The following is a 13,573-nucleotide window of genomic DNA, read 5'->3' on the forward strand; positions in this document are numbered from 1 at the left end:
TTCCTACCACTATGCGACTTATTGGGAGTAGGACAGTCGACCGCCTTTCACCATGACACTCGCGCGCAACATCATCATCTTCACAGTGACAGTGTCGCTGGTGACCTTCATAGCCTTCTTCGGACGGCTACCAGCTTTTCGGTATGCCGTTTACCAATGAAATCTAAATCAGGGCTGACGAATGCAGCAACACACCCATAGGCTTCCTCAACCGCCTCTTCGTAGACCGCATACCGTCGGCGCTCCGGACGCTCGATGTCAAGCTCACCAATGGTCGCATCACCAATGGCGCCTCCCGTCTGGGCCACCACCTCATGTATGAGAAGCATCTCGCTGTCGTCGTCTTCTTCCTCGGCCTTGTGACCGCATGTGCCACGCTCTTCTTGCCAAACGTCTGGCATCTCCTCGGATGGCACCATAGGCTCCTCGTCTGCGCGCTGCTACCACAACCATATGTCTTCCTGTACTTGAGTGCGAAGAAAAACAACCAGACATACATCAACGCGTTCAACCATGCTGAACAGATGCGCCACTATCCGTATGACAGGATCTTGTACTACCCAGGCAATACATGCACCACTTGCAAGTTCCTCAAGCCCGCCAGAAGCAAGCACTGCAGCATATGCAAGACATGCGTCTCTAGAGCAGACCACCATTGCATATGGGTGAATAACTGTCTAGGCCGAGGTAACTACAAATGGTTCCTAGCTCTTTTGCTGTCGACGACCGTTCTACTTGCTTATGGGGCATATCTTGCCTACATCACACTCTCACCGCTAGCTGCCAAACGATACACCAAGTACGAGCGCTGGTATGTATACAAACCTGTCCCTGGCTCGGACCCGGCGGCCTGGTCAACATACTTCGGCATGAGGTGGCACAACTTCTTCACATACGTAGGTATCTACCTGGACGTAGGCGGACTACAAGCATCCGGCGTCGGTCTTCTTGCACTACTTACATGGCCGCTTCCCTTCGGCCTGTTAGCGTATCACGTCTACCTGATCTGGGCCGGCATGACCACCAACGAGAGCGGAAAATGGTCAGATTGGCAAGAAGACATGGCAGAGGGTGTGGTATTTCTCGGCTCTAGAAGAGAAGACACTATGCGCGAGAACAAATTCGTCTCTCTGAGAGACACCAAATCAGCGCATTCGTCATCTTCAAGCTCGCCAGTACCAACACCACCAGAAACACCCGACGAAGAAGAACCACTAACTACATGGCCGCTAGAAAGCAGGCACATCCTCATCCGAACTGCAAGTGGCCAGCCACCGCGCACATTACCCTCGCGCATACGATCCGTTGCGAAGGAAGATAGTTTCGAGCGCGTGTGGAATCTAGCCGCAGTCGAAAACGTGTATGATTTAGGCTTCTTGGATAATCTGCGCGAAGCTCTCTTCCACTAGAGGATATAACAATGTCGTTGCGCACTCTTGTGTTTGTCTACAAGATGAAGCTGACACCCCTCCCCCTGCGAGACATCCCAGACCCTTGACCCAGAAACCTGTTGGCGCTCGACACGGATGCGATGATGTCATACCCCTGCGACCTCATCACCACCTACACTGCATTATATAGAAACGCAAAGTAGCTACATCCGCGGGAATAGAAACACACTACTCCTATCCCTAGTATTACCAGATTCTAACTCCATTGCTTTCCAACCCTCATCGTTAAGAAAAGTCATCATGCCATCCAACCAACTCTCCAAATCCTCCACCTCCCAGCAACAAGTCCAACAATCCCAACAACACGCGCGCGATGTCGAAACGTCTGAACATCACGCGAGCGCCAACGCCTCCGCGGGCTTGAATCTGAATATTTTCGGCGCACTGTCCGGCGCCTTCTCTTCTAAGAGTAAAAAGACCACGCATACAAATGCAGATGGGTCGAGTTTGAGTCAGGAGGAGAAACACGATCAGGGTAAGAACACCCCTACCAGCTCCATCCCCTTACTTCGCGATCTCGCTGAAACCCTCACGTAATTCGAATGCTGACGCTAGCTAGGCATGGCCAACGCCGCAGCCCGTGGCCAAGGGAACGCATATGCGTCTGCGGGCGCGGAGGAGAGGAGCTTGAAGGCGAAGGGTACGGAGGTCGGGCAGAAGGCGGTTCAGGGAAAGAGGGTTGATCATTTGGGTATTGAAGCGTAGATGAACTCATTTTATGACATATAGCAGGCGTAGTGATTTGAGAATGAATTTAATACTCAAAAGAAAACGCTAAAATGAATATGTGCCGCGAGTGCAATAGAGAGCGGTGCCAACTCCCAGACTTTCCCGCAATCCCTTGGTAGGGGAAACATCATGATATCCATAAACGCCCATCCATCGCACACCTAGATAAAATGCATAATCATACAGGCGTCCCACAAACCCTCCCCAAGCCCTCCACTCCCCTCTTCGCAGCAACAATATGCCATGGTACAGTCCCGTGCCTCGTCCCCCTCATACCCTTGAGTTTCGCCAGCAGCCCCAACGCTCGAAACTGTGCCAGAACCTCCTTGAGCAGATTCTCCGCCGTGCTTCTCGTCTGCACCGTCGGCGTCCACATCAGACTACTAGTACTGCGTTCCGCGGGACTCGGCGGCGCGCTTCCACCTGGGCTTTCTGGAGGGAAAGGGCTTGTCGCGGCGCGCGTGGATCCAACTGCGCCGATCCAGAGGATGTTGACGGCGACGGTAATGGGGCCGGGGAGGGGGTCGGGAATGGGATGGTGAATGGAGTTCGAAGTGGCGTGGGTGATGCCACGTTTTACGAGGAGTCCGGAAATCAGGGCGGGACTGAATTGATTCGTAGAGTTCGAGTTGTGCAGGCGGTGAGCGAGGATTATACCCCAGGTTTCGTCGGTCACGTCGATGAGACGAGCTTCGGGGTCGGCTGCTGGGTCTGGAGCGGGATCGGCGGACGGTGTAGCTGCGGGGGTGAGGCCAATTGTAGGATCGGGAGAAACGCCTGTCTGAGGCGTAGAGCCTGGTGTATTTGTATTGGCTTGAGCGGAGCTATTACTCGGTGCTGGTGTGGTAGGTGTGAACTTGTATGGCGGGTCCTCGATGACCGTCAGGATGGTCAGGAAGAGATTGACCTGAGTCGGGCAAGTTATGAGAAGGACCCAAGTTTCCAACTCTTCTCTATCGAGAGGCCCAGATTTGGCAATACAGACACGCCACTGCACTCTTCGCGCTTGAAGAATTTCGATGGTGGTTTGCCAGATCTCTTTCGCAATGTCACCAAAGACACGTGTACCTAGATGGTACGAGACAACCGCTTGTGATTTGCCACAGCTGTCAGACCATGCTGCGGTGAGCCAGTTACCGTCTAAGCTGATGGCGTAAGCAATGTGCATGTAAGAGTTTTCACGTAGCAAATCTTGCGGCGGTTCCGACAACAACTTGAACTGGACATTGCGAGGTAGACTTTCCTCGAGCTGAAAGGCAGGCGCTTTGTATATGCTCAAAGGTGTCTTGTCAGTACTAGCAACGCTCGGTGGACAGCGGTCGTACACCTCACGCGCCAGACTAACATACGTGGCGGCATCGAGTATGACAGGGACATCGAAAGAGGCGAGATACTTGATAGGTATGATCTGCAGTACCAGATCGGGCTTTGGAGTTGGGTCTGACCGACCTGGGGGCCCTTGACCATAGGCCTGAAAAAGTGACCAGAACGCGGAACAGAGCTCCCACAGTGCTGCAGGGTTGCCAAAGGGGTCTACCATGTACACGACAAAGGCATCAATCTTGGTGTCTTGTTGCTCTCCTAGCTGTGCATACTGGATGGCAAGCAACTTGCCCAGTTGTATGCATGTATCTTTTAGTGCCCTGAACGCTTCTTTGGCAGAAGTTTGCGAGTTGGCCTTGACGGGCACTAAGCCTCCTTCATATTCGATGACTGTCTCGACGCGGGCGTGCGAACCTAACTTACAGGTATCGTACGCAAGCTGCAGATTGAGCATAAAGCGGTCCAGTATTGGCCTTAGGGAGGCGCTGTGCGGATAGATGCAAAATGCCACCACATTCTTTGGTGGACTCGCAGGGGCCAATCCGAGAGGCTCCCAGAAAGCTATTGATGGTGGTAGAAGATCCCAGTGCGTCTCCGCTCTCCGAACCCTGATAAAGGGGGGATTCATGGGGTACATATGATTGCTGGGAATCGCATTACTCTCGTTCGGCTTCCTTGGCGGAGGCCTCTGTTGACCTTTAGCTTGAGCGGAGAGATCCGGGAATACGTCGTGGATCGCAATGAGTGCAGATAATGTGCATTCCGCTGCTTTGGGGAAAAGCTCTTTGATGCATATTTGCCAACGTGTCTCAGAAGAAGGTTCAATACTGGATGTTGATTCGACTAGAGCATTTTCGTCAAGTAGATCCAGTGTGGCGGAAACAATCTGATCGGTGAGTATTTGGGTGACAGCTATGCTCTCTTTGCCATTGAGAGGCTTTTCTTCGGGTGGCTCCATACTCAAGTCAGGCTGGGATGTCGGTGTGTCTGGCAGCTGCATTACTGAGGATGGCAATGACGGAATGGCATATCTAGCTCCATTGGGAGGCCGCTCGGAAGGGGGAGGAAGACGGACTATCGACCAATCCCATGTATTGGGCTCGAAAAATGTAAGGGAGGATTCGTCGAGTAGCAGGCTATTGGAGTCTTGCCAATCACCTGCGAGTGATTCGGCAAAAGATGTGACAGAAAGAGGTGTTCCGTGTCCCTCCGTAGGGAGCTTGCGTTTGGCAGGTATGATCAGACGGCCCAAATAAGGCAGCGGATGTGTATCAACCGGATCTTCTGGACTTCCTTCGGACATGTCGGATGTTTCGCTCTCAGAGTCGGATGCCGAATCATCGCTGACTGCACGAGCCAAAGATAATGCTTCAGTTGATTTAGCTGTCGATGCTGAGGCAACAGCATACCGCAGCTTGTTGAGAAGCGGTAAATCCTTCAGGCTCTTCAGCCGTCCAGGATTGACAGCACTCTCATCGTCTTCAGTTTTTTCGATTCTTGCAGCAAACCGGCCGTCTTGGTATTTCGCATCGACAAGGCTCAATCGGCGACTAAAGTCCAGGGAGTGGAAAGCACTATTGGTCCGTTGAAGGGAGGCAGGAAACGAAGATTGCTTCTTGGGCGGAGATGGCTGCAATGTTTTTGCAATAGCACTTGGGCTCAGTGGTGGGGTAGCTTCCTTCTTCGCAGGAGGGTTCTGCTTTATTTGCGCAGGCGAAGTGGCTAATGCCTCAACTGGAACCACTGCTTTTGCTTCTTTCTCTGAAACCTTCTCTTCTGGCATGCCGTCGTTGATGGGCCGGTAAGGTGCTGCAAGAGCGCTCTCTAGTGCTGCCAAGGGGTCAGACATCTCTTCCTTGACGGAATGCTCCTCCTCATGTGCCATGGCAACGTCGTTGTTGAGCTGTTTGTGGGGCTTGTTGGTGGTTTCCGGCAGTGCTGGTGCGTCCGCCATATTTACGTCGTCGCCGTCCGGCCCGTCGAAGAAATCAAAATCTGCCTCTTCTACGTCTGGCCCACCGAAACCATCTCCTTCCATATCTTCGAAAAGATCATCGTCCTCGCCCGATGTCTGAAAGGGTTCGAGGGGCGCGGGAAAAGTAGGTGAGGTAGAGGCGTGCTGTTGGTTGTCGGTGGTGGTGTAGTCTTGAGGCGCAGACAAGTTGATAGCGGGAGTATTGCCACCAGGTACAAGAACCACGTTGGATGCAGTGCCAGAGACGCTTGGTGTATCGGTCGAGGAAATCCCAGTACCAGGAACTATACCATCAGGGGGCGTAGGATAGACCCCACTTACAGGTTGGAGATCACCGTATACACCAGTTCGGGCCGTGAACGGAGACGATGGGTAGAGGCCGGGGGCTTCGTCTTTGCGACGCATTGCATCTTCTTCGGCCTTTTTGGCTTTACGCTGCATGTCCAGTATTTTGTCTCGTTCCAACTGGCCTGTAAACCAGTCCTGCGCAGCATCTATGGGATCACGAAACCCTGCAGAACCTGGGACCTCAAACCATTTCAAGTCGTCCTGAAAAGGCGGGGAGATGGATGATTCGTTTGCCCCATAGCTTAAAGTACCTACCGGAACCAAACTTTGCATGAAGCAAAGCGAGCGAGGCCAAAGCACATCCCGGGCGGAAGTGGGCAGATGGGGACTCATTGCTGGAAACTGCGCCAATTGCCCAACGCGGATGGTTACCCAAGCACTATTCTTGTCAAGATTTGGCAAAGAGTAGCCGCGCCGGCTCAGCCATCGCTGCACACTCATTCTCCATTTCTCGATGTTCTGTTCCAACGAGTCCATCTTCGCTTTTTTCTTTGAGGTTCTGCGGTTGCTATCATCTGCTGACAGCTGCCGCGGATCGTCGAAGCTCGAGATACTCGCAAGCATGGCGTTTGGCGCAACACGAATGCATCTGTCCACTAACTTCTGCTGCTCATCTTCAGATAAATCACCCAGGCATTGCAGCGCCAGGGTGCGCTCGGTAGATGTGGACACAAGGAGTGTTCCAGAGCTGAACCAGTGCACGTGGACACTTGTGAGCCAGTATAGTCTGTCCAAGTCTGTGACAATTTTCCCTTCCTCTTGCTGAGGTTCGACTTTGGAGACGAACGTTCGGTAATTGAGTGCAACAGCCCCACAGTCCTTGACCAGAAAGAAGGATACGAGAGCAGTGACTGCTGACGCAAAGAGCTCATACACGACGAAGCAATCGAGGGGCTGTTGTTGTTCGCTCGCGCCGGCCTGATTGCCGCCTTGAGTGGTACGTACATTCGCTCCCTGTGCGTTGTTCGGTGATGCTGTGCGTGACGGAGTCGTAGCGGGGCTGGCGAATGCATGCGGATTCCCCGGGCGCATAGGAGGGCGGGCCATTTCAGAGGCCTTCATGAAGCCGGCTTGTTCATCTAAATATAGTCAGCACACGCTGCCAAAGCGACGCGCTATACATACGGTGTAAGACATAGCCCTCAACCACTGGCAGCTCTACGACGTCTTGGCTACCCGCATCGACAGTTGTGGGCTTGAAATACCATAGCCACGGTCGAGATGCATCCTGAGTGACAAGATGCCGGCCATGGCGGAGCTCTGCTTCAGCGGTGCGAAGAAGGTCGGAAGAGTTCCCGTCGGCATTGTGCGTGACAGGTTGCTTGGTGTCGCGCGTTATGGAGAAGGCTTGGTATGCGATAGCTTCGAAGTCTCCCTGTGTGGTGTCAGCACCATGGTCTTCGGATGGAAACAAGAACGCACAATAGCTTGCGCATTCGTGGTGCAGGTCTTGAGAAATTCCATTAGAGAGACGGCTGCCCTCTATGGAACATGCAGATGGTGTCCGCGTCGTATTTGCAGTGCCAGTAAGACCTTCATCAACTCCACTGGTGCTCGTGAATTGCAGGTGTAATTGTTACCGCAGGCTGCCTGTTGCGATGTGGGCGACTGGTTCGGTGTAGGCTATTGGTGTTGGATAGGCTGTTGGTGTTGTTTGTAAGTGAAGCATGGTGTTGCCGCTGACCGAGCTGGCGGCCGCGCGGGAAGAGTGGAGATGCTGGAGAGAGACGTCGGAACGCGTATGGGCGTAGTCGGATGGGAAGCACCGAGCGTCGCGTGATAGACCCGGTCGCAACTGTCTCCAAATTATCACACCCTAAATGGACGGTAGCACAAGAGCGCGGTGGCAGCTCATCTGTCTCTGACCATTGCCGGATGACAAGGCTGCAAGGGCAGGAGCGCCAGTGGATCCACTAGCATCACTAGAGTCACTAGAGTCACTAGCGTCCTTTTCCGCCGTCACTTTTTTGAACTCGGACCTCTTCGTCCAGAAGTTTGCGAGTTCCCGCGGCGCAGCGCTTCACACCACCGCTACGATGAAGATTTCCAATTCTGCGGTGCCCGTCTACACTATCAGCGGCAGCGAAGCCCGCCCTTTGCCCGAATGGTTGATCCGACGCAGAAAACGGTGCGCAACCGTCCTCCAGTCTCACGCAGCACGTGAGCTAACATTTCCCTAGGAGTCTGAAGAACGACCCCGAGTTTGCAAGTCGCGTAGAGTTGCTGCAGGACTTTGACTTTGAAGAAGCCAGTCAGTGCGTGCGAGTCAGCGAAGATGGCGACTGGGTCATGTCTACGGGCACATACAAGGTAACACTTGCGCCGGAACATTTCAAGATTTCTGCTGATGCCGAATAGCCTCAAATACATGTCCACTACCTTCCACACCTGTCACTGTCCTTTGCGCGCCACACCAACAGTTTAAATCAGACGTTCCGACTTCTTTCGAGCGACTACACCAAAAGCGTCCATCTCCAATCCGACAGAGTAATCGAGTTTCACACTGGAGGCGGCCTCCACTACTCGACCCGCATACCGCGATATGGCAGGGACCTGATCTATGACAGGCGGTCAGCAGAATGCTTGGTACCTTCAGTAGGAGTAAATGCCGAGGGCCTGGGAGAGGCGTACAGGTTGAATCTGGAGGTCGGGCGCTTCATGAGGAGCTACGAAATAGATGTAGGAGGGGACGACACTGCCATGGTTGGCGGCGGAACTCTGCAGGGCGGCATCAACGCGGGCGCTGTCAACACTGGCGCAATCGCAGAAGACAGCCACAACCTGCTCGCATTCGGAACATCCTTGGGCACCGTCGAATTTTGGGACTCGCGTTCACGAAACAGGGTTGGTATACTCTCTGCACCCCAAGACTCGTTCGAAGGAAGGGCAGAGATCAGCGCCATGACATACCACCGATCAGGTCTGGAATTGGCCGTTGGGAACTCGAACGGCCTGGTCCACCTCTACGACCTACGATCACCGCAACCCCTTCTCAAGAAAGACCAAGGATACGGCTTTGCGATCAAGAACATCATCTACCTTGACTCGAGCACATCGACGCGCGCCCAGACCGCTGAACCCAAGATCCTCACAGCAGACAAGCGCATCATCAAGATATGGAACCCTCAAGACGGCACTGCGTGGACTTCGGTGGAGCCTGCTGTAGACATGAATCACGTCGAGTGGGTCAAGGACAGCGGCATGCTGCTGACTGCCAACGAAGGAAAGCAGCAGCATTCATTCTTCATCCCACAGCTAGGGCCTGCGCCGAAATGGTGTGCTTTCTTGGACAATATTGTGGAAGAAATGGCAGAAGACCCCACCGACCCCAACGCATTCGGCAAGGGTTCAGCTGGCGAAGTCTACGACAACTTCAAATTCTTGACGATGCAACAATTACAGCAACTCAACCTCGATCATCTCGTCGGTACTACAAACTTACTACGGCCGTACATGCATGGCTACTTTGTGGCACAGAAGCTGTATGAGGAGGCACGCATGATTTCGAACCCCGATCTCTGGCAAGAACAGCGGGCGAAGAGCATTGCCGAGAAAATCAACAAAGAGCGCGAAAGCAGAATTCGTGGCAATAAGAAGGTCGCTGTCAAGGTCAACAGGAAGCTTGCGGAGAAGATACTTGAACGACAGGACAAGGAAGAACGCCGGAGAGCTAAGAGAGTTCTCAAGAAGGGTGGTGACGACGACATGGTGGACATTGATAAGGCACCCGCTGTTGGCGAAGTCGACCCAGAAGCACCGAGCAAGGCTGTTGGTGCTGGAACAATTCTCAGTGACCCTCGATTCGCGAAGCTGTTTGAGGACGAGGACTTTGAGGTCGATGAGCAGTCACACGAGTTTCAAGCGCTCAATCCCAGCACAAAGATACCAAAAGGTCTTACAGCGGCCGAACAAGAAGAGTTGGAGCCTCGCAAGGGCTCGTCGGATGAAGATTCTTCCGATTCCGAGACCGAACAGATTCGGCCGGCCAAGAAGCAGCAAGAGAAAGATAATGGCCGCATCTCCACATCAAGCTATAAGAAGGCCGGACACAGGTCACAACGCGGTCCTGAGATGGTGGTGTCCAACTCAAATACCAGGAAAGCAGGGCCGGCACGCGACAAGTCATTTGGTTCTCGCGTGTCGAAGCTCAAGGACAGAGCACCAACAACCAAGAGCACAACCACTGTGGTGGGCGAGCGGGAAATCACATTTGCGCCGGAGAAGAAGCAGAAAAAGCGGCCAGATGATGCCAATGGTCAGCGACACGATCGGAGAAAGGACAAGGACAGGCGAAGCGCAAGTAACAATGCTTTCCGTGGGATGTAAAATGTATGCAATAGCATGGCTAGGCTGCAAGATAGAGATGAATGATACCCTGACCACGTTCACCCGATGTTGTATGGCTGAACCATCCGTTTCAAGTTGAGATAAGCATGGCGGATCCGATTGCCCCACGATTTTGTGGTGAACGCCCCACGGAAGCGAGCAGAAGTTCGGCCCAGGGTCTTCTTGCCCATTATGGAGAGCGAATCGTGTGGGTGTTGCTGACTGGCCAATGGCGCGGCAGCGATTTGTTGACTACCGCGGCGGTCTGTCCGTCCCGAAGCCGTTGCTGAGAAAGACGATCGAATAACGTATCCTCCACCGCCTTCTGCCTCCCACCTCGCACCACAGCACCCTCGGCTCCTGATCACGCTTCTGCTGGCTCAGTCCCTTCCACTCACGCACTTTCCACGCCGCAACAGCCATACACCCCTTCTTCCACCCCAAACCGACAAATTTCTTTACACATTTCCACAATGGCCGACAAGGAATACACCTACTCGGACGTCTCGGAGCACAACACCAAGAAGGACCTGTTTATTGTGGTACACGACAAGGTCTACAACGCCTCGAGCTTCGTCGACGAGCACCCGTACGTTAGACCCCCATCGGCGCAGCGCCATCCTCCTCACTGGTTCGCACACGATGTTTCGAAACATCCCCGCGAATTCTCCAGCAGTATCATCTGTCCCAGAGAGTTGCTATAGTCGCTAACGTTGAATCACAGAGGTGGTGAGGAGGTTCTCCTCGACGTCGGAGGCCAGGACTCAACAGAGGCATTCGAGGATGTCGGTCATTCAGACGAGGCCCGCGAGATCCTCGACGGCATGCTCGTCGGCACACTGAAGCGCCAGGTACGTCTTCCTCACACCCACTCCAGGGTATTCGTATTTCCGCCGGACCCTTCCGTCCCCCTCGGCCGAATTCCAAGGCCGTATTTCGGACCACCGAGCCACACCGTATTCCGTATTACACCTCCAGCAAATGCATTACTAACAGCGCAAACAGGAGGGCGACCCCAAGCCCAAGAGCTACTCCGCCCCCGCCGCATCCGCCCAGACATCCGACGGCGCATCCACCGGCGTCGGCCTGTACGCTATCATCCTGCTTGGCGGCGCGCTGGCTTTCGGTGCCTACAAGTATCTGCAAGGTCAGTCTCAGCAGGAAGTCGCCATTTGAGAAAGCCGCGGGCTTAAGTAGCGAAAGGTTGAGCGAGGCGCGATCGAGGCGATTCGACGAGGCTGGACACCGGGCTCAACACACGGTGCACAGTGGGGAGCGGGAGGCTGTGGATGATTGGGATGTATCAAGGGAGTGATATTTCAGGCGCTGGGAGAGATGGGAGCGCAATTTTCTATGCTGACATGGCACGGGTTGATTTTTGAAAATTGCAAATTCAATTCTTTTACATGACTTTTTCTGCCTCAGACCACACTCGAAATGGGTGACCAGGTTCTACTTAATACGACCAATAAAGAGTATAATGCCATGACCATCACCAGGACGCTGTATTTCATGTCATGTTACATGTCATAAACTTGATTACTAGTATTCATCGAATTCTGTTTCCTGCTCCCAACACCTCCACATCCTCCTCGGAGTAATATCTACCAGCTCCCCAACACCTTAACCCTCATCCACTCACTCGTCCCGACCCCAAGATTCAACCCATTCCGCGCCCACCACCTGCGGACGCTCTCTCCCCTCTCCCCCTCAACCCCATCCTCCAACGCCTCCTCGATGTCACACGTCTTGTATTCGACCTTGAGGCCGCTGCGCTTCCACCACTCCAACACACCCGCATGCCCCATTTTCGTAGGGCCCACGAGGACCTGATTGTCGAATAGCATTTTCTCGCCTCGCAGCTTGCGCCAGTAGTCGAGGATAGGCGTGTGCCCGTGTGTGGAAGCGATTTTAGCAATCGTGTCTTCGTGCGAAAAGGGGATGGAGGAATCGACCCAGAAGTGAATGCTGGGCAGGGAGCCGGATTGGGTGGCGTAGGTGATTGATTTGCCGACTTTGAGTTTGAGGAGGTCTCTCTGGGATTTGTTTTCTGAGCCTGGGGAAGGAGGCGGGTCGGGCGTGGAGCGATAGCGCGAGTGTTCTTTCCACCACTTCAGCACCTCGATGTGGCCCTGGGAACTGGCTTGTTCGAGCGCGGCTTCGGTGTATTTCAAGGGTAAGCCCGAGGAGTACCACCAGTCGAGGGCGCGGACAGAGTTGGTACGGCTGGCGTTGTCCATGGCTTCGGCCGAGTATTCTTTGGTGAGGAAGGTGGGCGAGGTACGCCAGTACTCGAGGATCTCGGTTTTGCCGAAGACGGAGGCTTTGTGCGGGAGGAAGGTGTGGCCAAAGGTGCCCCAGAAGAGGTCTTTGTGGTAGTGTTCCAGATGGGTGAGGACAGGGACCATCGCAAAGCGCATGATGAGCTCGATGCAGAGACGCGATATGCGGGTATATCTTTCCGAGTCGAGCAGACTGTTGATCTCGGCATAGGGAGTCGTGAGAAGCGCCCACTCCAGTTTCTGCATCTGTGTTTTAGGCCCCTCCTCGCTGGCTGCTTGGCGCCACTCTGGGGGTGTGGGTAAGTTTGTGTGGACATTAAGGGTGGTAGCTAGTTCCCAATCCAGCGTAAACTCTAGGATGATAGACCAGAGCTCCGGAGGAAGCCGGGGTCCTTTGCTCTTTGTTGGTGTGAGTGTGGGCATGTGTGCTGTTGGCAGTGCGATTGTGCGGTCACCGACAGCCATGAGATCGATTTGTGTTTGTATTGATTCATTGAAGTCTTTATGACCTGCCCATGGCTGATACTTGCGACCGGCCTGGTCAAATGACCACAGAAAAGGAGGAAGAACGCGAATCCAGTTCCACTTGCGTCGGATCTTGCTGATCTGCTTCTTCGACATGGGGTTCTCCCACATGAGGGTTGACATGGCCGGTATGAGCATGATCTTCTTGGAAACATCCCAGCTGCGCAGTATGTGGAGATGTAGGTTGCTTGTCAGGCCATGAAGCATCTGAGCCAGATTCTCTGCATTCAGTGGCGCGAGGACCAGCAAGTCTGCCCACGAGCAGTACTCAGCCACCTTCTCTTCCAGAAAATCCTCATGCTGCCATGCAGGCACAGCATTGCTTTGTACATTATACGTGTGCCAGGCGGGTTCTAGGTACGAGGGGACGTTGTAGTGCGCCGACGTGGGGAAATCATTGCAAGCGACGACGCGGAGAGAGACATGGTGGAGACGGTTCAGGCGTGCGACGACTGCGCAGCCAAACTTGAAAGCGGAAGGATCGGTCAGTGCGACGAGGACGTTGAGCGAGCGTGCGGAGATGTGCGAGGGCATTAGGACGTCGGCGTTGAGGTTTGAGAAGGTTGTGTTGGTTGGCAAGGCGGTCGGGCGTGTGTGATCTGCTGAGCCGCTAT

At 53.9% G+C, this 13,573-nt stretch overlaps 5 protein-coding genes across 5 annotated transcripts; 3 read left to right on the top strand and 2 right to left on the bottom strand.

Annotated features, from left to right (window-relative positions):
* Window positions 1-52: 52 nt before the first annotated feature.
* Window positions 53-2,156, top strand: SNOG_12495 (hypothetical protein; the record flags this gene model as incomplete). Its single annotated transcript, XM_001802664.1, has 5 exons — window positions 53-141; window positions 173-1,071; window positions 1,234-1,360; window positions 1,682-1,926; window positions 2,011-2,156. 5 exons carry the CDS (start codon window positions 53-55, stop codon window positions 2,154-2,156), a joined length of 1,506 nt encoding a protein of 501 aa, XP_001802716.1.
* A 407-nt stretch (window positions 2,157-2,563) lies between these two features.
* On the bottom strand, window positions 2,564-6,888 carry SNOG_12496 (hypothetical protein; the record flags this gene model as incomplete). Its single annotated transcript, XM_001802665.1, has 4 exons — window positions 2,564-2,603; window positions 2,642-4,473; window positions 4,579-6,027; window positions 6,082-6,888. 4 exons carry the CDS (start codon window positions 6,886-6,888, stop codon window positions 2,564-2,566), a joined length of 4,128 nt encoding a protein of 1,375 aa, XP_001802717.1.
* A 974-nt stretch (window positions 6,889-7,862) lies between these two features.
* On the top strand, window positions 7,863-10,152 carry SNOG_12497 (hypothetical protein; the record flags this gene model as incomplete). The annotated part of the gene is made up of 3 exons (XM_001802666.1): window positions 7,863-7,954; window positions 8,007-8,136; window positions 8,257-10,152. 3 exons carry the CDS (start codon window positions 7,863-7,865, stop codon window positions 10,150-10,152), a joined length of 2,118 nt encoding a protein of 705 aa, XP_001802718.1.
* Window positions 10,153-10,625: 473 nt separating this feature from the next.
* SNOG_12498 (hypothetical protein) lies at window positions 10,626-11,328 on the top strand (the record flags this gene model as incomplete). The annotated part of the gene is made up of 3 exons (XM_001802667.1): window positions 10,626-10,741; window positions 10,877-11,003; window positions 11,149-11,328. 3 exons carry the CDS (start codon window positions 10,626-10,628, stop codon window positions 11,326-11,328), a joined length of 423 nt encoding a protein of 140 aa, XP_001802719.1.
* A 428-nt stretch (window positions 11,329-11,756) lies between these two features.
* SNOG_12499 (hypothetical protein) lies at window positions 11,757-13,493 on the bottom strand (the record flags this gene model as incomplete). Its single annotated transcript, XM_001802668.1, has 1 exon — window positions 11,757-13,493. One exon carries the CDS (start codon window positions 13,491-13,493, stop codon window positions 11,757-11,759), a length of 1,737 nt encoding a protein of 578 aa, XP_001802720.1.
* Between the last annotated feature and the right edge of the window lie 80 nt (window positions 13,494-13,573).

Source organism: Parastagonospora nodorum (assembly GCF_000146915.1).
Source record: "Parastagonospora nodorum SN15 chromosome Unknown scaffold_22, whole genome shotgun sequence".
NCBI lineage: Eukaryota > Fungi > Ascomycota > Dothideomycetes > Pleosporales > Phaeosphaeriaceae > Parastagonospora > Parastagonospora nodorum.